At 49.8% G+C, this 26,394-nt stretch overlaps 1 protein-coding gene across 2 annotated transcripts; it reads right to left on the bottom strand.

Annotated features, from left to right (window-relative positions):
• Positions 1–76: 76 nt before the first annotated feature.
• On the bottom strand, positions 77–26,344 carry TTLL4 (tubulin tyrosine ligase like 4). 2 transcript variants are annotated; one of them, XM_005519983.3, is made up of 19 exons: positions 26,291–26,344; positions 18,354–19,622; positions 17,572–17,681; positions 17,090–17,153; positions 15,001–15,125; positions 14,497–14,607; positions 13,499–13,575; positions 12,666–12,860; positions 12,500–12,582; positions 11,278–11,406; positions 10,529–10,651; positions 8,943–9,041; positions 8,251–8,385; positions 7,389–7,520; positions 5,487–5,589; positions 4,718–4,928; positions 2,440–2,510; positions 1,767–1,849; positions 77–959 (listed from the first exon to the last, which is right to left on the bottom strand). In XM_005519983.3, the coding sequence occupies exons 2-19, from the start codon at positions 19,559–19,561 to the stop codon at positions 818–820; spliced, it is 3,201 nt and encodes a 1,066-aa protein (XP_005520040.1). In that variant the 5' UTR covers positions 19,562–19,622; positions 26,291–26,344; the 3' UTR covers positions 77–817. The 2 variants fall into 2 exon arrangements, with proteins under 2 accessions (XP_005520040.1, XP_087915194.1); XM_088059068.1 differs by lacking the exon at positions 26,291–26,344 and adding an exon at positions 20,238–20,257.
• Between the last annotated feature and the right edge of the window lie 50 nt (positions 26,345–26,394).

Here is a 26,394-nt window from a genome sequence, read left to right as displayed (position 1 = left end):
GTGAAGCATGGGAAGGGGTGAGCTTCCCATCAGACACAGAGGACAGGGAAAGGAAGGCAGATGAAAACCAGGAGAGTAGTTGAGTGTTAAAATTTAATAGAAATCCTTGAGAAACAAAGGGAAAACAGAGAGCTGACCCAGGAGAAGAGCACTAGTCTGCAGTCTGTGCACACATGCTGCAGGGCACACCAGAGAGCCAGTGGCCTTGAGAAGGATGCTCCCTCCCCAGCAGCCCTACACCCCCACAACAAACTGGAGCCACGCTGGTACCCGTGGTCTCTCTTGAGCTGCGATGTGCAAGCCTGAGGTCTCCTGCAGGGCCTGTTGCCTGTTGGGGCGGGCAGGATGTTGATACAGACATTCAGAAAGGATAAAACTGGACAGTTTTACTTCCTCCCAGGCATGAGGACTGGGGACTTATCTCCAGGGACCAGGCTGAAGCAGGGCAAGAGCAGACTCGGCCGCCAGCAACTCAAGACAGACACCGGTGAGCAAGGGCTTAGCCTGTACTGACTGGGGACAAGAAGGGCAGGCTCAGCCATGCTCCCATGCAGCAAGAAACCACCATGTCAGGCTTTAAGAACAGTCTAGGAGAAAGGCCAGATAACTCCCACTTCCTCAGGCTTTGCCACTTGTTTTAGAAACTGAAGTCACACGGGTCTCCTCTTTGCCCAGGAAAACATCCCTCTCTACAACCAGGCCCAGAACAAGTGTGCAGTGCTAGGGGCTCCTACAGTTCTTGCTCTACAGAGCCAGCTTCTGTCTCTTCCTTTGAGGTAGGTTGATGTGTCCCCAGGGAAGGATGGTGGTTGCTTGGTCACATCGCCAGGGCAGTGTCAGAGAGGCAGCCAGGAGGTCTCTGGTTGGCTCCACCAGTGCACTTGCTGAGAGGTAAGCTCTGAGTAGGGCTGGGCTCTAGGCAACTTGTGAGATTTTCACCAGCTGAAGGGAAGCACGTGCTGCAACAAAAAGGAGACCCCAGGCTTCTTAGGGACAGTGAAAAAGGACCAACAGGACCATGGTGCAATAATAATCTGCTTTATCACAACACATGGACTCACAGACAGGGCTGCCAGGCTCACCTACTCTGTATCTCCCATCCCAGGCAGCATCACTGACCCCAACAGGTATCCCGGTATCAGTGGGACTTCAGGGTCACAGCTTAGTCTCCCTGTCTTTGTGTAAACCCAGCTCCACCCTGGCCTCAGCACAGGAGCAGTGATGATCTTTTTCTTAGAACCAGAGACCAGGGATGTGCCTCCCCTTCACTTTGGCTCACCCAGACTAACTCCAGTCCTCCACCTCTGCAGGAAGCAGTCAGCAGCCCAGCTTTGCTCAGAGAAGCTGGGAGAGTACAAGAGACCTGGAGCGGCCTCACTGTTCCCCCAGCCACTGCTGCAGCTGAGAGCCTCTGCTCACTGATAACCACATCAGTGTCAACAGAAGTGATACAAGTTCCAATGAGGGGAATATCTTGTCAGCATGTTCTGACCATGACAGCTCCAAGCATCACCTAACCTAGCTGTTCTGAGCTTCACTCCCATTTAAGCTGGGGGTACAGTGCCAAGGAGACATGTCCAGTTGCAGAGACATCATGCCAACCCCATCTGTTGGCTCTCCTAAGAGCAGAGGATTCACAGACTACAAACCAACCTGCTCCTCCCCCTCAAATAAAGCTGCTTTTTGGGCTGCCAGTTTTCTACCAGGACACCAGTCCAAAAGCCACACTATGAACACAATGAATGTCACGGCCAGTGCAAACTCACCCCAGACTGCCCAGTTCCAGTTTGCTGAAGCTGTTTGATTGAATGCTACTCTTCTGGAGGAAGAACGACTTTGGCAATGACCACTGCAGGAGGAGAGCAAGACAACAGAATGGCTATTTAAGTCATGGCAAAAATCCCTCAAGCCTGCTGTGCTTTGCTATAGGCTGCCCTAGAGAGCTTCAGCTAGAGCTGCCTCACTGCTGCGCACTGTCACTGCCACCAGACTGTTCCCAGAATAGCAAACAGAGCAATCTTTGCTTTCTGCCTAATGAATCCCTCTGCTGAAAGTGGGAGTAGAGCATCTCGAGGTCAAAAGAGTGGGTTTCTTTCAGAGTAGCATTCTGCTGTAAGGCACAGGAGTGACAGACAGAGACGACTCCCTCACAGAGAGGAACAATGGGCAGAACAGATGCCAAATATGTAGGGCTGTGCCCAGTGCATCCAAGGATATTCAGATGCAAAATACTTGCAGATCTGATATACTGTTCATGACTTCACATTTGTGGGAAATAGGGCAGCATGGGTTTTTCCAGACTCCTGGAGGCCTTGGCAAAGATGGAAGAAGGCAAACAGGTAAGACTGGAGCCAGAGGAGGCAGAACAAGCAGGATCTCTACCCAACTCTGTGCAGGTAAACAACCATCTCTGCCTACCTTACCCACAGTTATACGCACCATCTGGGCCAAATCCGTCCCTGCCCCAGTGTGGTACCCTTTGACACACCAGTTCTTCAGTAGCTCCAGACCTGGGAAGTGACAGAAGACGAGAAGTGAAAACGAACAGCCAGGTTTACAGAGAGTTAAGCCTTCCCAGCTCATGCAAATATGCTGCACTGACCACAGAGAACATGCTATGCAATAACTACTTGAACACGTGCTTGAGTGCCAGCAAACACGGGGTAAACCAAGGGCATTCACCCTTTGTACAAGCAAACATCAGTGCGTGGGCTGCTGCAGTGCTTGCCTTCCTCCCAGGGAGCCAAGACATTCCTTGCAGCAGGCTCAGCGAAACAGGGAAACTGGGGCAACAGAGGATTTGCCAAATTAGACCAGACTGGCTGTCCCCCTGAGCCCAGTGCCTGCCAATAGCAGTACCTGATTTGGGCTACACCGGTCAAAGTTCCCACCGTGCAAATGTAGAGCAGCTTTGCTGTCATCAACCCCTTTCCCAGAGGAGGGCAGCTCAGGCAACCTCCTCCTTGCACAGCATTCATCAGCTGCAGCATTCCAGTGCATCATCTCCTCCATACAGGGATCCATCCAGAGCTCAACATGGGCTGAGACTTCATCCCTGACAGGGCAAGACTGGCACAGGCCAAGATCATCGTTGGTATGACTGGAAGGGACCAATCCTCTCACCACACACAAGTTGTGTTGCTCCAGAGTACAGCAAGGTCATTTTGAAGTAGAGCCATGTGTTCAACTGCACTGAACAGGCTCCACTTCCTCCAGGGCTTCCTGCTAACTGTCCCCACTACAGCCAAGCACCCTGCTCTTGGCCAACCCAGAAATATTGAGAAATCCAGGACTACTCCCATCCTGTTTTCTTATTTAAGAGCCTTAGGGTCATAGCAGAAAGCTAGAATTAAGAACCAGCAGAGCAATGGCTAATACATTGATGCTATCCAGCTGGGATTACTGTGGTTTTCTGTAAGATACCAGGAGAAATCTTTGCTGTCCAAAGCCTGTTCCTTGGGTGACATTTCAACAAACCCCAGAGCCTTGTAAAAAAACCCTCACATGTTGGGGGCTAAGGGGAGCAGGGCAGTTCAGATGCCTTGTCCTGGGTCTGTGGACCTGAGCTTTGCATCTTGCTGGCTAGGAAAAGAGGTGTGCTGTATGGAACACAGGGGAACAGGAAGGTGATGGGGGAGGGTGAGCTCTGCTCAGAGGTAAAGACCAATGATGGGATACGAGCAAATCTGCTTGCTTGGTTTCTCTGGGGAAGCTGGAGCACTGAACCAGGACCCTTGCCTGAGCAGCAAAGTTCAGGGCAGCACTTCAGTGAGGATGATGACAGAATCTTTTTTCTAGTTGATGGAAGGTCATCCAGCAAAGATATTAGCAAGGCAAAGGATGACACATGATGACAACGCAGCCAGAGAAGGCTATAATGTACCATCTCTCTGTGAAAGATTGTCACTGACCCCTTCAATACTTGCTTTAACACCAGTGAAAAGTGACAAAAGCATTATTCTTCTTTCTCTCCTTGATAGTCAGGTGAGGAGCACACATACAATCACTGCAGTGGAGAGCCAGCTCCTCCAGAAGCCTCTCCATCTAGATCAGATATTGGATGGAAAGCCCTGAGATGCAGTACATTTTAATTTTCTCTAGCCTTTCATGCTAGACCTCATTTGCTCTCTCTTCCAAATAGCTTATACTCCCACCCTAACAGAGACAACCCTGGGTGAGAAGGAATTGGTCCAGCCCAGCTATGCCTCATTAAAGGATAATGTTTTTTATTGAAATACAGAATTGTGTCCTGAAAGGATGGAAATTTAGCTAGATTTCCAGTGTTTAGGAAAAATTTCTATTTGTATGCTGTTTTTCATCAATTAGAAAGCTGCAGGAGACCGGAGAATGGGCCAAATTTTTCCTTCATAGATCATTTGTCAGGAGCAAAGCCCAGCAAATCCAGCTTGTTTCTCCCTCAAGAGAGAGCAATAAGACGCCAATGCTACAGGTTGAAGGCAAAATCCTGGTCTGCTTTATGCCCAGGGCACCTAGAAGTGCTGGTGCTGTGCATTCCAGAACAGTCATCACCTCTCATCAAGTCAGAATAAGCTTTTTGTGATGTTTGAAGCAGTCTGGGAAGGTAACACATTTCCTAGGAGTTAGTATGCAGGCAGGCAGCTCCCCCTCAACATGCACAGCTCAGAAGTCTCCCACGACTGCTGGCAGGCAGCCTGCCTGAGTCAGGTAGCTGTGCCAGGCTTTGGAGGGCAGTTACCTTTGTGCCTATTCAAGTAGTATTTGAGCTCCCACTGGGTCACCAGGATGTTAAAGTAACGAGGCTGCTCGAAGAAACGCAGGTATCGCATGGAGATGTGGCTGGGGAACACCCGCTCGAACTGCCCGCGCCGGGAATACTCATCCTCTGTCTCCACCAGGATGCGAACATCATCTGGAGTCAGGATGTCCAAGACAGAAGAATAAAAATCCTGCAGACAGGAGCAACCCAAGGTCAGAGAGAAGCATCTCTCAAGCAGAGGTCTCCATGTGTCTGAGATCTTTGGGACAAAGGCTACATGGAAACTGTGGAAGGAATCTAGGCTCAATGGTGACACCAACACTGCTCAGAATTGAAGAGAACACCAATTCTGCAGCCCAACCTCTCTTAAATACACTGCCAGGAGGCACACAAGGCCAGTGGCCCTACTAACCAAGCATGGGGGTCAGCTGGCAAAGGCTGTAAAAGCTGCACAGAGACATAAGGAGGAACAGGCAGTACTCACTCTATTTGGGGACCGGTGGGTAATGTGTGCCTCAGCACACACCTCTTTTAATGTACAAATGAGTCAGTCAGACAGTGGCTTAAGCACACCAAATTTATTTCTGACCAACTGTCTTGTAACCCACTGGAGCCCAAGTGCACCCCATGATCTGTCTGACCCCAGAGAAGAGCACAATCTGAGGAAGAAAGAGGGATAGACATGTGGGACTGGCTAGGACATGGGCCTGGCATGATAGTGCAAAAAACAGAGGAGGTTGTTTTGTACCTGGTCAGGTATCTTCTGCATCAAGTAATAGGCCTTCTTCATCTTCTCTGCTTTCAAATGCTCAGCTGCTGGCTTGGGCTTCTCCTTCAAAGCACTGCCCAGACTGAGGACACGAGAGACAACAGAGCATTTAAGTGGAGAAGACAAAGTCCTGTCATGGCAGAGCTGCTCCCAGCAACTTCTGAGAGAGTAATGACACCCTCATGAAAATGACATGGAAGAGAGAACACTTTCTCCAAGGATTTCAGTAGTGCTGAGATTAGTGATGGATCCATGACCTTGTGCATCAGCACAGAACCTGGGAAGGATGTGGGCAGGGAAACTAGAAGGACTCTGCCAGCCCCTCATGAAGGCATTTCAGTGTGGAAATGCCCAAAAGGTGACACTCACATAGGATGCAACAGGGTCAAAGACACACCATGATGTGATTCACAGCACATGAAGCCTGGTGGGATCTCACATCCCACTAGGAACACAGCTTCCTAACTGCAAGCACAGGGATGGGGATACAAGTACTCAGTATTGGCACTGTACAAGGAAGAAGAGGACTCTTAGATCAAGAACTTCCTCTGGCAATATCCAAGTATGCTCAGGACTCAAATTTAGCCACATGCCATGGGAAGTCCTGCCCTTTTGTACTATCTGACCAGCAACCATCTATTCTAAGTGCCAACTAAACCATTTGGGGATGCCAGAATCTGGGAGATACTTGTTGAAAACTTTTTAACCCATCTATCAACATAGCTTTCTATTTCTGCTGCTGCAAAACTTGTGTGCAGATCCAAACAGGGAGAGCAGAACCTTGAGTCTGCACTGCACAGTGCTTGGGGAGCATACATATCTACTGGAATTCTAGCAAATGCAAAAAAAACCCTTCATATGCTCCCCAGGGCAGGAAAAACAATTAAACAAGCCTGCCTCTGGACGCAAGAAACCATATAATGCAACATCTGAACCATGTTAAAGATCCATTTAATCCCCTGCACGTCTTTCTGAGGACACCTGCCCTTCAGCACTTCCACTGGAAGTGGCAAACCAGCGTGTGATCAAAGCACCGCAGATAGCTGGTGAGAACTGCCCATCTGGAACGGGCCCATGTTCCAAGCTTCTCCACTGAAGGCACAGGGCACTCAGAGGGCAAGAGTCCCATCTTTTGGCACACCCACACATCACTGCATGCTGGTGCTTAACCCAGCAAGCTGATCCTTCAGTGACATATGGTTAGTAGCCACTCTGCTGCAGGAAACAGACTGGTTTCCTTCCAGCCATCCAGTTTGAAACTAGGATAAGCCCTAGCTGTGGTGAAACATAGAAGAATTAGGGGCCTGGCTGGACACACACCCAGGAATTAGCATTCTGCAAAACAGCCATGTTAGCTATGAAGACTGTGCACCCCTCCACCCATAGGTTGGCAGCATGACACCTGCAGTCCTGCCTAAAGAACTGATCACTCCAGTATTTGCAAATAACAGGTGCTCCTCTTGCTCCAGGAAGCAGCATGTCAGTTCTGGTAAGTCAGAGGGTAAGCGGATCCAGCCCAAACAGAGCCAGCCAGTCCTCCAAGCAAACAGACAGGCAGTGAAACTTAACATCATATTAGTTCTGGCAGGAGTAAGGACAAGAGAGCACAACTTGACTAACTGCAGGGCAAGCCCAAATTATATTGGCCTCATTTCCAACTATGGACCTGCAGAGAGGGCATAAATCTTTCTGCCTTGAAGAGACCACAGGAACCAGATACTCAGGCAATGAGGCAAGTTCTCTGGACCCACAGCTGAAGCACCAGTAAGCACAGGTTCTCAACAGCTAGGAGCCAGTGTTTGCTGGGCTCCAAGCAGCCCCCCACCCAGATGAAATCCCTCAAGAAAAAAGCCTGCTTCTCTGACAGAGAAGTGGCCTAACCTGAAGGTAGAGCCACTTGTTGTCTGTGTCCTCGAGGCCACACTGCTTGGCAGAACAAAACCAGCGAGGTTGAGGAGGTCCCGAATCATCTGGCCCTTGATGCTCACATCCAGTGGGGAGTTGGAGTGGAGGCTGCAGAGAGGAAGCATCACAGCAGCCTGAATGCTAGAATGGAGGTATTGAGCTCCATGGGCCCAAGATCAATCCCTGGGTTATTAGTGACCAGGATACAAACACCAACCTGTCACTTCCCTCATGAAACCAGCCACAGGACACCCAGAGAAAAATCCTGACAACAGCTCTTTGACGAGGGGGCTTCCTACCAGAAATAGTTAATTTTCCCATCTTTTCCCAAGTTAGCTAGAAATAGGTAAATCCATCCCCAGAGCCCCACATACATGGCTCTGTGTACAGCTCATGCCCACCCACTCTTGCAGGCAGGAGAGGCCATACTCAGTTACACTACAGCTCCTGGCCTGCCCGCACAGCCAACACCACACGGCTGAATGCCGACAGAAAGCAAAGAATGGTGCACGAGGCAGTGGAACTGCTGATTGCTTCTGCCCACGCAAAGGAATCTCTGCCATCACCCGTTCTGTACAAGACACATCCTTCCTTGGCCTCCCTTTTTTAACATATTTTTCTCTGGCTCTAGCTGGAGCATGCCCAGCAAAGCTTTCTGAACTGCAGATGAATGTTGCTTTTACAGACAGGGAGGGCTTTGATTCCTGCAATCTGGAGAGGGAGGCTTCAAAGCCCATGGTCTTTCAGCACAGGCTACAGGGGCCATTGCAAGCCAAACTCACTTAGTAATAAAAGTAAGGCCATTATCCACTCTGCTGTGTCTCAGAATATGCTTTACCTTGGGGAAATGTTGACTTCTAAGATCCAGGGCTTCAGGTTCTCATCCAGCATGATATCAAACCCAAACAGCTCATGGCAACAATACGGCCGGCGCACGTACATCTTCACCAGGCTGTTCACGTAGGGCTCAGAACTGCAAGCCAAGAAAAAAATGCTTCTTTCCAACAGTCAGACAGCAGAGCTCTGGCTGTTCACAGCACATGTTGACAGTTCTGGAAGTGTAATGCAGCCACGTGCTGCAGGAGCAGGTGGGCTGAGGTATCAACATAGGCTTGTGAGCTGCTGCTGCTGCTGCTTCACCACGTATGGATTCAGCACTGCATCCTGAGCATCCCTGCTGCGTCAGGTAGCATCCACCTCTGAATACAAGATTTATCCTGCACCAGGGACCATTCTCTCAGGCTCCCAGGCAAAGCAGAGGAGCAGGTGGCAAGCTGGACAATTTTGGGTACACTGAATCTTCCTGGCCTTCAGGCAGGTCAGGGAAATGTAAGATCTATTTACCCACTGCAGCTACTGTAGCAGGAGCATAAGTAACAAGATGAAAGGAGGGATCTGCAGAGAAATACTGAAGGCAACAGCAGTTATGCCATTTTAATTAAGAGCAAAAGGACCAGGTTGAGAAGGGACTGGACAAAGGGGCCAGGGTGCACCTCACTGACACACAGATCAAGGAGTGCCAAGACTCACGCAATGATGGTTTTGATAACGATGTCCTTAATCTTCTCCCAGATGGCCTCACTATTAACTCCCTTCTGGGTCAGGTAACTCCAGAGAGCTTTGAGTGCCCTGTGAGAGAGAAAGCAAAGGAGGTAGCTCTGTAGCTCCTTCCTGCAGGTGGTGAAAGCAACAGAGGGGAACCCTGACAGCACTCTTCCCTGGCATAGCAATCCTCCTGACATCCTCAACCCTCTCAGCTCCTAGCTGCTGCTCTCCCCAGCCTGGCCCCTGGTCTTGAAGGCCCAAGCTACTAGGAACATGAATCTGTCATAGACTTCTCTCAGCACAGTCCCAAATTAGCACATGAGCAAGGTAAGTCAGGCCCAGATCTTCTCTTCCCTCCCCCTCCATGTCCTCAGCAAACCTCCCCTTCCTGCAGGCCTTCCCCCGCAGCACTGCAAAGTAACTCAGCAGGGATCCAACAAGACCCCAAAAATGTTTTAGCTAAAGCCACTTCACTGAGGCTTCAGGGATGAAAATAATGTGGGTAACAAGATGGTATGGGGGAGCATCTATGCTTTTACAGGAGTTTCCCACACCACAGTGAGTGCTGCAAGCTACTATGACACTGATCCAAGGATGCTCAGATATTTCTCAAGTGAGACCATGTGGCTAATGGCCAGGAATCCAAAGGTCACGCTTCCTGCATACAAGATGGAGTGGATTACAGCCACACTTATCTTTAACATAGAAGCAGCCAGCTTTGACTTGCATGCAAGTATGGAAAACCCACACAACCCCACCTCCATGCAATTGCAACTGCTGAGAGGCAGCCGACCCTGCTAAAAGTCCCAGTGGAGGAAGAGACCACTGTGCAGCAAGTCCAGGTCTAAGCAACCTGGCCACAGAAAAACACCTTCTGCAACTCCCTTTGAAGTGTAGTAGCCTGCCCAGGCTGAGAATTGAGAACTCTATCCTGCACTATTTTTAAAAGGGTTCAAACTCCATCATGGAATCAGAGACAAGTTCCTGGGGCTTGCATCCATTCATCCATGGGACAGCTAGGAATGGGAACTCCTGCAAGATTTCAGCCTCCCTGCAAAGGTTAGAAATGGCACCACTGCTCCTATTCCCACTGAGTAGCACATAAATTAACAGCTCAGAACCAGGGCTGTCCCCTTTTCTGCCTCCACAGGGAAGTCTAGAGTGAGATGGGCAGAAGCTCCCATCTAACCAATTTAAGCATCATCAATTCAATATCTAACAAAAACCAATCAGATTCTGCTTTAACCACATCCCATTGCCCCCACAATAGGGGAAGGGGATGAATGAGCAGAGATGAATTCAGCATTGGAAGCAGGGAACGGCACAGATACAGGCAGGATGAACAGCACCTACAGCTCAAGCAGCACTGGACAGGATGAGTCACAAGTCAGAGAGACCATCCAGATTCCATTTACACCTAATTTATGCTAAAATCACTCTGTTCGTTCAGTTTCCCAAGTGGGAGCAGATGATACAGAAAGCCAGTTCAAGTTTTGGGTAAGAATCTTGAAAAAGGTCTGACTTAATGGGAAATAGAAACAGCTACCTTGTACCCTAAAAGCAGCACCTACCATTTGTGTCCCTGACAAGCAGTCTCATCCGAATTGGGTTTGTACTCCATGTTCTTCTTGTTCACACTGTAGTTGGTCAAGTGCATGAACTTGTTGCTGAGGCTCTCCATTGAGGAGGAGTACCTGAAAGAGGCAAGAGGAACACAAGCTGCCTGAGACTGAAGTGGCTGTCCCCAGGTCCACAAGGCAGGTACAGACCCTGTTCTCATCTAAGACCACTGTCAGCCATCCACCAGCCCTGCTGCCCACAGTTCTCTGTCCCCACAGGCCCAGAGCTAATGGAACAAAACACAAGACAGAACAGGATGCCTTGGGACAGTGGAATGCAATCCCACCCTCGCAGCATATCCTCAAGAAATAAAAGCTAGAGCATCAGTGAGCAGAAGCACTAATGGAACTGCAGCAGCCTGAGGCAACACAACGAAAACTAGAAGAAACATCTCAGTTTCTGCTGTGCCAGCTTTTATGCAGAATGAAGCACAGATAACATATTTCAAGAACTGGTTCACACTGAGCTGATCTTTCATTGGGAAGGCTGTATGTAGGCAGCAACGTCTCACATTCCCTTTCAACAGTCACCTGCAGCGACCCCATGTGTTTCCACACTGCTTCTTAAGCAAACAAGATACAGCTTTAACCATCACCCTTATAAGGGATGACTCCCTCCTGCCCCAGCCAAGGTGGGTACCACAGCCACAGATGCCTGGGCACCAAGGCAGCCCTCAGCACCACTCTCCTGCACAACCTACTTGCAGCTGGCAAAGCGAACCAATCCATCCTTGAACAGGTAGACCCTGAGGGGATCATAGCAAGTCACGTAAACATAGATCCTCAGGTCAAACTTCTTCCCGCCAATGAGGTAGGGTTTGTGCAGATATCTGCAGAGGGAAGTAAGCACATGAGGGTTATGATTTTCATATGCAGGAACATCTCTAAGCCCCAGTTCGGAAGCCCTGGCAAAACAAGGGATCAATGCAGAAGCCTTTTTGCACAGTATTTCCAAGTTAATCACATCACAGACAAAATGAGAGAAAGAGCAGCTCTCCCATTCACAAGGAGCTCCTGCAGCACATACACAGTGTTTCCTTCTGCTCAGTTCCATTTTGAAGAGATTTTTTCCCAGTTTTAAGGCACAGTAGCTTTTCCACACCCACAGCGCTGATCACAATATTCAGGAACATCTAAGACATGCAGTACACCACAGATGGCTTTGTACAGTGAGCAGAAACAGTTGGGTATTTTAATCCAAATCATTTGATTATTCATCCCATAAGTTCATGATTTTCCGTAGGAAAGTTTATCTCTTTGCATGGAAAGTGGACAGGGAGAACTAAGAAGCAAACAACAGTTCCCTGCCTGCCAAACACTGCAGTTTTCCTGCCCTCATAAGAATCTTCCCAGAAAGCAACCTCAAATCAAGATGAACTATTCCACTTTTCTGCAAAAGAGGAAGGAGACTGAGAACTCTGTTATTTCAAGAAAATCCATTGACTAACATCTGCGAGTACTGAGGCTCTTACTGAACCATTCTAACTTGGATAAGAACAAATCTTTGACAACTGCCACCTCTTCCCTGGGACTTCTCTTCCCACTGTCCTTGTGTGAACTGGATCAGGTTTGTTTGTCTCCAAACATGCCAAACCCCAGAGTACAGAGCAGTGGGAGCTGGATCACAGCAGAGCTGAAGCTGTCCACCTGACAGACAGAAGCTCCAGAAAGCTCATGAAACCAATTTGTGTCTGAGACCTCAAATATACACACAAAGACAGCAGCACTCCAGTAAGCCCAGCTGCAGCTGATGGAGACAAACTTCTAGAAGCAGGGCAACCAGGCAGTCTCCAGAGAAGTCTCCAGATGCAAATCAGGCACTTCTGCTTTGCCACACAGTGCCAGGGGCCCAGAATTAGCCAGAGATACAAGATACTGAGAAGTGCCAGGCTGTGTGTCAGCCTTGGTTTTATATTCACTCACCTCTGTACTAGCAGTGGTCTCCTTTTGGGGAGCTGGCTCCATTTGTGGATGACCTGGATACCAATGCCTCTTGCTGATGCTGGCTGCAAAACACAAACAAGAAAGGATCAGATCTTTTGCCTGCACCTACAAGAGGACAGAGGATTGAGTTCTGCTTTACACCTACTGGTTTCACAATCCATTTCTGTCGGCTAGCTCCTTCCTCCCATGCTTTCCTGAGTAATTTGATGTCCTGGGGCAGGATGAAGGATTGAGGGAAGAAATTAAACTCCTTTTTCCCACAGCGAGCCTGCATCTTCAACAGGTTGCGCCACAGACGGTCCTTCCTTCCAATTTGAAATGAACCAGGGAAATGGTTTAGCTGGAAAGGAACACAGATGCTATGAGATCTCTCTGCTTCCCCAACTCCTTGCCCACTCCTTCCTGCTCCTTTGGCAGAGGATACATCATTTCTGAATACAGTGCAGGGTGATAGTTTTTGCTCCCCTCTCAAGATTGCACCCAAACTGATTCCACCTACTCCTGAAGCTTTGCAGGGACAAACTGCAGAGTTTAGAGCATCACAGCTCTTCAGAGCAGGCATGTACTTGTGATAGATATCAAACCTTTGGTCCCTCACAGGTTCTCAAGCCATGAGCCACACTTGACTGTTCTGTGATTGGAGTAAGGTACATGCCCTTTGCTGCACTGGCTGCAAGGGCACTGTCCCTACCCCTCAGTTCCACCAGAAGAAGGACTGCTTTAAGTACCAATGACTGAATTTAGAGCAGCTCACAAATAAACACAATTTGGCTACAGCCTCAGTCTGTACAAGAGCCACCCTCACAGCAGAGATGCTCATCCAGCTATGCCTGTCTCTTGGACTCCTCTCCCAGTTCTGGAAGGGACACTGCAGGGAGAGCTTTCACAGCAAACACCTGGCCCTGAGGAGAGGGGCACACAATATGCTTCCAACACTCTCCGTGCATGTGAAGGAGGTCATCCAAAGCCAGCTCCTACCTTTTGGTGCTCCCTGATGGCTTTGAAGCCTGGGGATTTCATGTGGTGCCCCCAGCAACCCAACCAGTCATTGCTTTCTGCAGGAAAAACAGGAAAGTCCATGACTGAGCACCCTGCCACCCACAACACTCTCTCAATCCACAGTACCCCATCTCCTTGGGTTAGCGTGCCAGGGATGCTGCACAGCTATAGCACAAAGCACTCATACTTGCTACTGCACAGCTGCCAAAGCAAGGGCTGTGACTGGCATCCAGTTAACCAAGTGGGTCATATCCTTGCAAATATGGCAGGTTGCAAGCACCTGAAGAGGCACAGGGTCAAAGGAATGCCTTTAATTCCCAGCATCCTGACTTCTCTGCATTACAGCTGGCAAATGAAGCAACTGGCTAATGAATGCTGTGCTGCTGAGGGACATGTAGGATGCCAAAACTTCTTAGAACTTCCTCTGCCCTCCATGTCTCATTATAGCCCCAAAATAGTCTGTGCAGAGGTCTCCTCATACAGGCAGGAGTCCCATAAATACTTCCAGGAGATCACATTCCAGAGTACGGATCATAGGCTGCAAATGCTCAGCGCTTCTCCTGCACATCTCTTCAGTAACAAGATTCCGAACCCTGAGAACTCAGGCTATGGTCAGAGAAGATGCCTTTCTCCTCAGTACATGGAGACAAGGAGCAACAGTGCTGGGCCTGGCACTACATGAGGGCCAGCCTCCTCAGTGGCAAGCCACAGCAAACCAGCCTCACATCTACCTCAGTTCCTGACAGCCCAGGAGCAATTCCTCGTGGTCTATCCCAGGAACAAACCAAGAGGCAGATCAGACATTGCTGGGACCCACAGACCTTGGCTACTGCAGGTCAGACAGGCAAAAATGTGAACCCAGCATCCCGCAGTGCCAAGCCCGTGTTGCTTCTGCTCTGTTCTTTGCAGGCAGTCTGACTTCTTGCGTCCACCCACTGGAGGCAAGAAAAGACACAGTGTTGCCTCCTCCAACTTACTTTTGCTAACTCTGAAGTGGGACCTGCCAATGGTTTGCTTCACTATGTTAGGTGTGACTCTGCATATTTTCCATCGCAGCAGCTTCCTCTGCTCCCAAGGCAGCTTTTCCACTAGGAAGGCAAAAAGTTAAAGACCGAAGGAAAACAAACACAATACTTGGATTTACTACAGTTGTAAAATTCTTGTGGTTTGCTGCACAAGCACCAGGCCTGTAGACGAGGATGCACAGCCCTCATTGCAGAACCATCATGGAGCAGAAGACTCCACAGCTGGGGGAGATCCAGGACACCGGAACATTTAGTGGCAGTCTGAATCATGCTCCAGGCAACAGAAGCAACACAGCTTACTGCAGTCATTTGGATCTCACAGCAGTGCTGGCTTTCATCATGGGAAGGGTTAAGGGCAGCCACTGCCAGCCAGCTCCAAGCTGTGTGCTAGTACCACTTGTACCCTTATAATGGGCTGGCCACTCTCACCCTGTGCAACAACAGACCCTGGCTCACCTGTCTCATCCCGAGTACTGAAGTAGATAGTTGGAGGCACATTAGGGAATAAACTGCAGACAAGAGCTGGTTTGAGCACTTTGTCTTGAGCCTCAGCAGGCTGGGCCAAGCACTCGATGCAATTCCTAAGAAAGATGAAGCAGTAGGCAGCTGGCTAAAAGTGAAAAGTAACAAAGGAAGAGGGAAGCTGGAACAAGCCTTAATCTGGGTATCAGGAATTGCACCTTACCATCATCACAATGTGGTGCAAGCAATGGGCACTAAGGTCAGTAACTCAGTCTGCAGACATGAGGGGGTGAGTCTGCAATAAATGCAATGCCAAGTAACCACTGTGGGGTTTGTGATTTTCTGGGGCAAGGAGTGGAGTTTTTTACAAAACAAACCCTATAACCTTGTCCAAGGGCTGGAGATTGTAATGCATATGATTTAACTGTTGCAATGTGCGTGGTTTTGCTGTGCTGCAGGGAAGAGGGATGGAGTTATACCCACTGTATGTACACCTTACCACAGCAAGTCTCACTACCTGGATGGAGGGATAGAATTTGTAATGTTTCTATTAAGGTTGTGATGAAGTGAAAAGTAGGGTTTGCAAAGAATGTATATTCAAATATATGCCACTGCAGCCAGCTGAAGAAGCCACACCAGAGCAATCCAGTAAGGAACAAAGAGCAGCAAAAGAAAAGGAACTACAACACACTATTGCCAATCTCTCAGGCCACCCCTTGCCTTACTGAAGGGACTGAGTGTAGCTTATTGCAAAAGAACTGGAGACCAGGACAGGGAAGGAGAGGTGTTTTCTTGATGTCCTTGTTTGTTTTTATTTTCAGTACTGAAATCAATAATTAAAAGTTTATTAACTAGCAAAGGATTATATTGGTTAACATTCTCTGGCACAAAACTGGTTTTGCCCACAACAAACTGAAGGCAGGAGACAGCTGCAAAGGTTTCAAGGCCAGGCCAGCACACAGCCTGCATAAAAAAGTGGTCAGCATCCCTCCCCGCTTGCCGCAAGAGGCATTTAGCCCAAGCACTGCTTTCCCCCATCTGCCCCAGAGGCCAACCACACACATCCTGCCAGAAACAGCTGCAGGGCCAGTTTACATTACTTCTGCAAGACTTTCAGAACTGCATGTGCACACCCAGAGCTCTGCAGCACCCTAAGGCTCAACACTTGCTCACAGAAAGCCTTGCTTGTCTCCCAGATTAGCGATGACATGACTGGAAGCAGCAAGCTGTCAGGCAGACAACAAAACCTGAGGCAGCCCTGGTAGAAGACCAGCTCCCAGTGCCAGATGGGCAAAAACAGGTCCAACAAAGGTCAGCCAGGAGTCATGGAAGGCAGGGCTCGGATGACCACAGGCTGAGCAGTCCTTCCCAGACAAAGATTCTCCCAAAAGCTAAAGAAAAACTCAGGCTCCGGGACTTGTTTCTAGGATGCTATGCTGAGACATGAAACTCCAAAGAGCTTTTGCAATCTCTGGCCCAGGACACTTCCACTCTGCTTTATCCACCAGACAATGATGCTGGAAGAGCACTATGTAATCCAGTAAACTTAACTCAGCAACTGTCAGTGCCAGTGAAATGAAGACCCCTGTTTTGCTGCAGTAGATGCACCCTTAACACTTTACAGGCTGCTGGCTGTAGCAAGAGACATAGTTCTAGTCTGCAGGGTAGCAAGGAAACTTTCTTTGGCTGGGACATCTGTTCCTGCCTTCACTCCTTTACCCCACATGCTACCATCTCCTCTGTCACCATAGAGTACAAAGATATGGAATCACAGAATACGCTGATTTGGAAGGGACCCACAAGGATCATTGAGTCGAACTCCCTGCCCTGCCCAGGACCATTCCCAGGAGTCACACCATGTGCCTAAGAGGATTGTCCAAATGCTTCCTGAACTCTGTCAGGCTTGCTGCTGTGGCCACCTCCTAGAGAGCCTGTTCCAGTGCCCAGCCACCTTTTGGGTGAAGAACCTTTTTCTAATATCCAACCTAAACCTCCCCTGACACAACTTCAGGCCATTCCCTCGGGTCCTGGGACAAGTCTGGAAAAACACGCCAAGTTCAGTGCACTGTTTACAGCTACTAACCTGGATACGGGAGTCACGGAGTCACTGAATGACACATCGGCATCAGAGGAAGTATCCGAGACACCTGCAGGAGGGACAAGAGACACAAGTTTTGTCTCTGTAAGGAGTGAATGCACACAGTTAGGGAAACACACAAGAGAGGAAACACATCCTCCAGGGGACAGGACCTTCCAGCTGCCCCAAATCCCTGGATCCTGGCTTTTGCCCACCAATAGCCATCGTAAAAACAGGGAAAGGAGCAGAGCTGACAGCCCTGCACAGAGAGGAGATGGGTAAGTTCTGGAGAAGGACAGTGGTCCTAGCTTGCTCCCAGAAGGAACCCATGCAGTTCCTCCTTGCTGTTATATCACTTTTGGGTTCAGTACACCCTGAAATGGCAGCATGAATGTAAGACAGGAGAGCAGCTGTGCTCAACCACAGCTCCCAGACAGCTCCTGCACTCCCCACATTGAGGCATTCCTCCCTAGGGAACCAGCACTCACTGTCTTCACACTCCTCTTGACTGCAGCTCTCATCCAGTCCATCAGGAAGTTCTTCCTCTGCTTCATCCTGGGGATGGCTTGGCTCCAGCAGTGACTTCTCAGCAGTAGCACTGGGACAAAAGACATCATACCAAAAGGAATGGTACATACTTTCTGGGGCCAAAAACCCAGAAGCCCATGAGGCAGCATGAGATAATGTGGGCAGGGGAATGAGGGCACTGCTGTCTCCAGTGCTGATGTACAAGCACTCGTCCCAAGCTAGCAAGATGGAAAGGCCCGAGACCAGGCTGAGAAGGAATATGTTCCAGAGGAGCTAGAAAGAAGAGGAACAAGAACACCTTCTCCCAGTAGGAGAGCAAGAGCTCCATGTTCTCACACCCTCTCTATCCTGTATTAGCTCTGTGTTCTTTTATGAACCCATGTGTCTGACTAGGAAGGCCTGGCTCAACAGCAGGCTTCATTCAACATATGTGCAGAGCTTACCACTGCAGGCAGGGCCTTCAACTGAGGAGAACAAACTAGAAATGCCACACAGTAATTCCATGCTGTGTGGCTGAAGGAGAAGGTGGAACAGCTTGGAGCTATCCTGAGTGCCTGTGTCAAGCTGGAGGCTGCAGGAAGGTGCCTCATCCACTAGGATGCTGCAGTTGGGTTTTGCTCATGGACACAGCCTTATGGCCACCTCGTACTGCCCACAGTGCATCCTCCCCAGTGCATGGGGACATAACAGCCAGCCTGGCACATCCCACTGCAGCCTCCCTCCTCCTCCTGCCTCTACTTACTTCAGCTTTCCTGGGACCACAGCCTGGGCCCGTTCCTCCTCTTTTTCCAGTTGGATGGTGGACACCTGTGCTGCCACTTCAGAGATGGCAGCAAAGTGCAGAGGTTCTGTTCCTGTCAGGCGGTCCCCAGTACTCATAGGGCTCAGCACACCCACGGGACGGCAGCCAGTGCTGCAGTCAGGAGCATCAGCATGCGAGGCCAAGGGATGGACACTGATCTGCTTAGTGCAGGCAGCAACCTCACAGGTGCCCGTAAGGCTCGAGTTACTGTTAAGGCGATGGCTCCCCAGCTCCAAGTTCAGGGGAGCAATGCTTTCTTTCCGGGTGCTCTGCACTCCAACATGCTGCCTCCTCCTCCCGTTCTGGTTGGACTGGCTGCCCACATTCATAAGGCCAGAACTTTCAACTTGGTATCCAAAGCCTCTGCATGTGACAGCCTGACTAGGTAGATACTGCACAGCCTTCAAGAGGCTCTTCTCTGGTTCCTTCTCTTTTGAGCTGTGGAGTCTTCCCTTAGCATCTTCCAACGAGCACTGGTCCTTCCTGAGGACTGCGCTGCTTGGCACGGGGGTAAGGGAGGGGATTGTGTTTTGCTCTGACACAACGTTGCTGTTCATCACTGCTCCGTTGATCAGGCTGCTACGGAAGCTGTGTCTATTGTCCCCGGAGTGGGACCATGAAGCAGCAGGAAAACTCCGGATGTTTTCCACCTTTTTCATCTTCAGTGACTGCAGAAAAGGCACTTTAGCACCACTTGGCCGTAGGAAGGAGCTGTTATTGAGCACTGGTCTACAGGAGCTGGCAGCCTGCTGACCTGATCTGAAGGCAGAGCCTTTGACTCCAGTTCTAGAGCGCTCCTCTGCCAGCAGGCAGGGCTCCATCAGCATGGAAGACATCGCCCTTCTTGTGACAGAGCCAGTGTCTGGAGGGCTTTGGAGGCTGTCTTCAGTGGGCTGTGCATGGCATAGTGACGGCGAGCATGAGAAGCAGGATTGCTGCAGAGGGATCCCTGAGGGCAGCAGGATGCGATCCTGGAAAGCATTCACATATCTCTTCTCTAAATTCCAGATGGGTTTCGCTTGCTGCTGAGCAAGGCGCCAGGCCCAGCACGGCTGAGGTCTTTCTGCTGGAAGGGTGGCTGACTCCAGCCCAATGCTCTTCTGCTGTTTGGGACCCAGATTAGCATGGTCTGGTCCTGCAGACGCCATGTAGAGCCATAGCACATGAGGCACAAGAGCATCGGTCACCTACAGCAGCATCTTTGCTGGCCTGAAACAAAAGAACAGCATGAAAGACATTGTTGCCCTGTCAGGACACAGCACCCAGCCCAATTCCACATGAGGAAAGCAGGGTGAGCTGCTTTTCCTGCAGGATGGAAACCACATTTCCCATTTACTGAGCTCACCAAGACTCTCCCGAGACCAAGTCAAAGAACGGCTGGCATCTCACATGAAACCAGAGGATACAAAGAACAATGTAAAGAGAGCCATCTGCAGGAAAGCTTGTATCCTGCAAACACACGGGTGCCTGACTGCCAGCCAGGGCCATGGAGTAGCATCCCCAGCACAGTCACCCTGTCTGCAACAAGACTCTGCGTGCCTGGGACCCACATGGCAGCTGGAGCCCACTTCTATAGATCTGTGTGTCCAACATCAACCTCCTGACTCTGCCACAAGCCCCAAAATGTCTGCTTATTTTTTCTCCCTGCTCCTTAAAGCTTCAGCTCACAAGATTACACAACTAGTTGAGAACCTCAGCCCTGGCTTTTAAAAGGAACATGTTTCTCACTCTTGTAGAAAAGCTCAGTGAAGGCTAGAGGCTTCCTACAGAGCTCAGGACTGAGAAGGCAGCAAGAAGCAAATGCAGGGCTGTTCTAACATCAACACCTCTGTTTCCAGAAGAGAATGGCAGTAATTTCTCCCCACTGCAGTCCTATAGAAAAGTCTCCTGCAAGGAGCAAACTGGCAGACCACAGAGCTGCAGATGTATGTGTCCTGAATCTTCCTGGGATGAACTATTGCACCATACCTGCAACATCCTCTTGCCTGAGGAGAAGGGAAAAGAAAAAACAAACCATTAGACAGTTACTGCTTTAATACATGCCTGGAGGGCCCCTGGATACAGCTGCGATAGGAATTTGTATTCCAAGCAGGCTGGCTGGTTCTTCCACCTTCCAGTTCTCACACGCTTGCATGTTTTTAAAAAAAAGGTATAAAAAGAAGGATAAGCAGTGCATCAACCATCACACCCTTCCTTTTCTTGCCATACACATACACACTCCTTTCTCACCTGAAAGACAAGCCTCAGATGCGGCAGTTAAGGTGTAGCTTGGAGACCCTGAGGTTGCTCTGTAGTACCTTCACAGCAGCTCACATCACCACAGGGCTGGGTCAGACAGACCTACACTTGCCAGACCTTCTCAACCTGTGAATCAGCTCGTCTCCAGCACACAGGTAAGCAGCATCTCAGCCAGAGGATGTAGGAGATGGAATATCCCATACAGGATCCTAAGGGAGCTACACTTTCTCAAGGAGAGCTGCTACCCATATGGAAGGAGCCAAGTCCATTCCATGCCCATAGGCTGCATCACTTGTTAGCACTTATACAGTCAAGCTGAGAACTCCTGATGAGGACAGGGACCTGCATCCCAGTGGGAGCTGCAGCCCAAAGGGGCTCCAAGCCCCAGGGAAGAGAGTCCCACAACTGAGATGTACCACACGATTCCACTGCTACCCAATCTGCCCCCAGCAGCAAACCTGGCTGTGTTGTGACATTCACAGTGATTAGCACAGAATGAAGAAGCTGTGGCTCAGATGCCACCATCTGCCCAGCTCAAATTTCCACCAGTAAACAAGGGAGCAGAGCTTGCCTTCCACACGCAGCGCCGCAGATGCACCCAGCTCACAAGCCCGCTCAGACCACAAAGTGACCCTAGCACAGCAGTGAACATAGGTGTTAAAGAGCAAATTAAAATCCAAGGAGAATCGAAATGTTCCTGCCTAGAGGGTCTGTCACTGTGGAATCTCCATGCACTGCCACTTTGGCCATCGCCTGCACTCTCATCCGGCTGTGAATGACCTTGTAAAACCAGCCCTAAGTGAAAGCCATCTGTACCTCATCTCCACCCAGCTTTACAGCTATCAGTGAATCATCCTGCTGTAAAAATAAAAGTGATGTGGCCTAATGAAGCTGTAACATGGGCTGTGAATCTTAGAGTCAGCTTATATACACAGGTGTGAAAATGCCAGCAAAAGCCCCATGTGACCCTGATCTGGAGTAAGTGACAACGGTAGCACAGATGTGATTGACACAGACACTGCTGACAGCTGTGGCTGCCAGGGTGGAGGTCTGGCCATGGCACAGCCTTAGCTAACACTGCCTGGAATCCAGCCCCACAGTAGCAGACAAAAATGTGCTGAGCTTGCCCCTCTCCAGAGGAGTTTTGTTATGGAGTTGCAGAAGCATCTGGGCCAGCACAGGGGAGGGGTTTGCAGCAAGCAGCAGCTGCATAAGAAAGCAGCAGGGCCTTTAGTACAGCTTTCAGGTAAAGCCTAGGTTGGCCACCATCACTGTTTCCCTGTGGAGACACAGGAGCTCAGAGATAGAGGCAGGAGGAGCAGGAAGGATGACAGGAATATGTCCCCACAGGAGGCAGGCCACAATGCATGCAGACCAGCCCATAGTGCCTGTCCTTCCCCCAGTCACACCTCCTGCTTGCCAGCATGGCCAACTCTAATGTCCACCTGAAAACTGTCTCCCATCCTTACTGCAAGGACAGCTTGACAAAGCAGCTGCTGAGCATTCAGGAGACCTGATGGAGATGGAGGGAGGCATCTTCACTTGCCAGGTTGTGGTCACAATAGGACAGCAGCTGCCACATCTCTGTAGTTCTGGGCAGGAACAACATCACCTGCCCCAAGGTAAATCCCTGTTGGTTACCAGCAGGGAAGTTTTCCATTTATGTTTAATTCAGTTGGAGTTTTGGGATGGACAAAGCTCACAGCTTGATGCAATCCCTAGTTCTGTCAACCCAACTCTACAACAAAGGAGCTGGAGTCTGTTCTGCATCTCATAATGGCAATAAAAGTACACTCTTGAAATTTTATTGTAGAAACATGAGCTAGGAAAAGCCCTGGGTGAACTGGCCAGGCTGGAATTCAAACCCAGCCAAGTAATTAGTGGATTTTGGCTTGGACTTATTGACACACAATACAGAGGCTGAAGCTGGAGTGACTGTACAGCTGCACTTGCTTACAATTATTCTGCCAGCACCTTTTATTGCTACACAGCTTGCTCACAAGTGTTGGGACATCAGCTGGAGCACTGCCACAGCCTGTACAAATGTCACATCACAAGAGCACAGGGCCAACATGTGCCCCAGCCTCTCTGCACCCCAGTATGCATCAGTCAAAATTCTTTCTTCCAGCTTGAGTCCCACTGCAGCATGTGCCCCTTTAATGGCAATGTGGCAGCTCCTCACAATCCTGTTCCAACAGGAAAGGACAACACCTTAAGAGCCCAGGTGTGCACATCATCCCACTGTTAGAGCAGTTTGGCTGTGGAGGTTATTTTAAGTGCAGCTTGGTGACACACTTCAAATAACAAGAGCTTGTAAATGTATGCACCGCAAGCTGACCTAGTAATGTGCTGTCAGCCACACACAGCCTAAAGTCACAAGGAGGAAAGATTAGACAACTGCAATTGTTATTATTTTCTATGCCATTGTAGGCTGCATATTCTGCTCTTCATGATAAAAAAGGATAGCATCTTTTTCTAAATGAGACCTGAGTTCACACCAAATTCCTCACTCGCAGCTCTGGGACTTTTGATTAAAGCTTGAACAAGCAAGTTAACAACAATACAAAACAAACAGCTTTTAAAACCAACATACATTTCAAAATAAGGGTTTGTATCCCTTCAAAGAATTTAAAACTTTGAGCAAGATCAACAACATTGCTCTGAAACGAACTGAATTGGTTTAAAACTGCTCCAATGGCTGGTAGCTAGGCACAAACCTGTGTTTCAACAGCATGGAAACAGCCCTCCCTCCCCTACATCAGCTCCAAGAAACAAGTGGTCTCAAGGGCAGTCACACACCAAGACAGAGCAGCTGAGACCACCAGCAAGTTCAAGCTGAAGAGCAGAGGGTGTTGTTGGCCACAATTTGTCCATGAGGACAACACAGAAATGCTGTTGGGTGCAACAGCCTGGTGTGCTGCTTTGCCACACAGTCAAGCATCACTGTGCCCTCTCAGCTTCAATATCATCCTTGCAGAACTACATTTTGTGTGCAAATCCAGAGGATGACAATCAATTTCCGTCCTAATCAAGACATCAAGTTTTTGCTTGGCCACTCAGGTCAAAAAAAAAAAAAATACCAGTGAGAAATCAACCTCTGTGATGATGCATCAGCAAATTCCACCTATATCCAGGATTACATTTGTGCCACGGCTGGTCATTTCCATTTATCAGCTGTGAACTCCACACTGAACAGAGGAAGTATGAGGAGTGTATGGCTACCCAAAATGACCCTTTACCTAAGCAGAGCACTTCCCTGCAAGAGAAACAGAGTAGCTCAGGTGTGTGTTCCTGTTCCTAAGGTGGAGGCAGACCTCAGGGACAGCAGGATGCTGGACCAAGCCATGGGAAATCTGGAATCCAGCCACCACCTCACCCTGCACTGCAGCAAATGCCTCCCTCCATGCACACACAGGGTGGGCTGGGCACTGAAGGCTCATGTGTTTGACTTTACAAGGCTTTAAGGGCATTGAAGCACAGTTCTCTCCCAGATGGGGAGAGAAACTCCTGCACAGCAGGCAGAAAATCCAGGGCTGTAGCTTGAGTGCACGAGGGACACCTAAAATAAAAGGTTGGCTCAGTGCTTACCCTGGGAGGCTGACCTGGCTGTGACCAGAGAATGCAGGGACCACAGTAAAGGGCAGAGCACAGAGTCCCTACTGCTATCAAAGGATATCAATTTTCTCCCTGGCAGATCCCCCAGGCCCTGAAGCAGATGTAGTGCACAGTGACAGTGGATCATGCAGCTCTGTTTCCCCAGCAGTGACACTGGCAAGTGCCTGCCCTTGCTCCCACCCGATTTGTGGTTTTTCATCACATGGGCAACATAAGCAGTTCTACTGCAGCATAAAGAAGAGTAGAGAAACAAATCTGGGTTAAAAGCAACAAGCTAATCCATGAGGTGTTTAACATCCTTTCACCAAGGAAGTCTACAGGGACAGTATTTTCAATTGAGCTTTATGATGGGAGAAAAGGTACAGGAGAATTACATGGCAAGCCCTGGGAAGAGTTTAGCCACCAATGTAGGATCTGAGGACAGTCAGCACAGCTCCATCTGGTCTTAGGCAGACTGGCCTTTAATAGAAAAATAATAGTGAAGGATTTAGAGTAAGTGAAACAAGTATAAAATATCAGCACATAAACAAGGAGGTAAGAACTACCCAATTAGTTCAAAACACGTAACTTCTTAGTCCATCTTCTGTTCTTGGTATTTTTTACTGAAACGCATCTGCAATTGGAAGACAAGGTTACCAGATTTGTCCTTCAGTATGTGCTGAGGAGTCTTCCATCTCCTGACAGGGCTGGGAAAAATTCTTCTGAAGGCACTGCAAACCTCAGTCCAATACAGCAATCTCTCAGGGCTCAGGAGTGAAGAAACAGAGACTCAAGGTGAGAAGCTGCCAAATACTCCCAGACTTGATGCATGGCAGGAACCTGGGAAATGTCAAGGAGTGCCACCCAGCCAGGCTGGTACAGCAGCCAAAGCCCCCAACCTGGGTCAGGGATCTGACATCTCCATGCAGGCCCTGTTATGCAGGGATGGTGACATTTGTCCCCTCAGCTCCTCCTTGAAATGCAATCCCTGCTGTGCTGAGAAGGACCCCTCAACTGAGGGGCCAATTGTCATCAATGAACTTTACATAACAAAAAATAACAGCAACAGAAGGAGAGCAACAGAAGGACAAACAAATACTATCTGCTGGGTACAAACAGTCAGAATTGTGGAAATATTATTCTATAAAACTATAAGGCCAACAATCCAGTGTAAATTCCCACAAACTATCTGGGAGTTACTAGATGTCATTTGCCTATTCTGTGAGAACACCACAATCAGAAAGACAATCCTCAGGGAGTCATGTAGGCAGGGTTTTGATGTGGAGCTGTGGGGCTGAACTTTGCCTCCTATCCACAGGAGAGACATCCACAGCCCAGCTGCACAGGGAGACAGGAGGCTGGACACAGTGTCACAGGGCTTCCCAACGCCTTCGCTCCTCACTCCCTGCCCAAACCCGGGAGCCATTCAGGAAATAATCCAGCCTTGTCTCAACTCAGCTCTGCCTTTCATCTTTCAGACTCAACGGCTCCTTTTTACAACGAAAGAGCGGCCAAGCCAAGACCCCAATGAAAGGATGGACAGCCATGATGTTCCAGCACCCCATTTGGGCCTGGTCAATCCCAGCTCCATCCTAATACTCCAGGCACCGTTAGAGAGGCTCCCTGGGGCCGTGGGTGGCTGGGGAGCCAGCCCTTCCTCCCTGCCACTCGCTCGGGGAACATGCTCCGTGTCTCATTTCTCCAAGTGAAAGCCTCTGAAGCCAAAGGTGCTACCAGGATGCTGTATCCTGGCGGCGGAGCGCCGCCCAGGCCGCCAACCCCAGCATGTCTCGCCACAGAGCGCACCCGAACCGCCCCCCCCGCCCCACGGGGTCACAAGGCAAGACCCATGGCGAGCCTCGCGAGGAGGCCCGGGGTGGAGCGAGGTGCTTCCCCGGGGCCCGGGCACGAGCGGAGGAGCCGGGGAGGCAGCGAGAGGGGCCAAGGGTCCTACGCCCGAGTGGGGAAACTCTGAAGGTGTAACCCGGGGAGACACACGGGGAGCAAAGCCCCGTTCCAGAGGGCGACAACGCCGCCATACTCACCGCCCGCCCGGGCCCGCCGGACCCGCCGCCGCCGTTACCATGGGGAACCGGCGGGCCCACGTGACTACAGCTCCCGGCAGCCACCGCGTCGCGGGCTGTGCTGC

The sequence above is a fragment of the Pseudopodoces humilis genome, chromosome 8, assembly GCF_049639895.1.
Source record: "Pseudopodoces humilis isolate 2021_Gansu_Grassland_sample_001 chromosome 8, ASM4963989v1, whole genome shotgun sequence".
Lineage (NCBI taxonomy): Eukaryota > Metazoa > Chordata > Aves > Passeriformes > Paridae > Pseudopodoces > Pseudopodoces humilis.
This window is presented reverse-complemented; position numbering and strand designations above follow the sequence as displayed.

Coding starts and splice junctions, on each gene's coding strand:
- TTLL4 (XM_005519983.3), bottom strand. CDS start 19,561: ATGGCGTCTGCAGGACCAGACCATGCTAATCTGGGTCCCAAACAGCAG. Junction 17,682..18,353: donor GTGGTCCCAGGAAAGCTGAA/GTAAGTAGAGGC, acceptor CTTTTGTCCCAG/TGCTACTGCTGAGAAGTCAC. Junction 14,608..15,000: donor CAGTACTCGGGATGAGACAG/GTGAGCCAGGGT, acceptor TTGCCTTCCTAG/TGGAAAAGCTGCCTTGGGAG.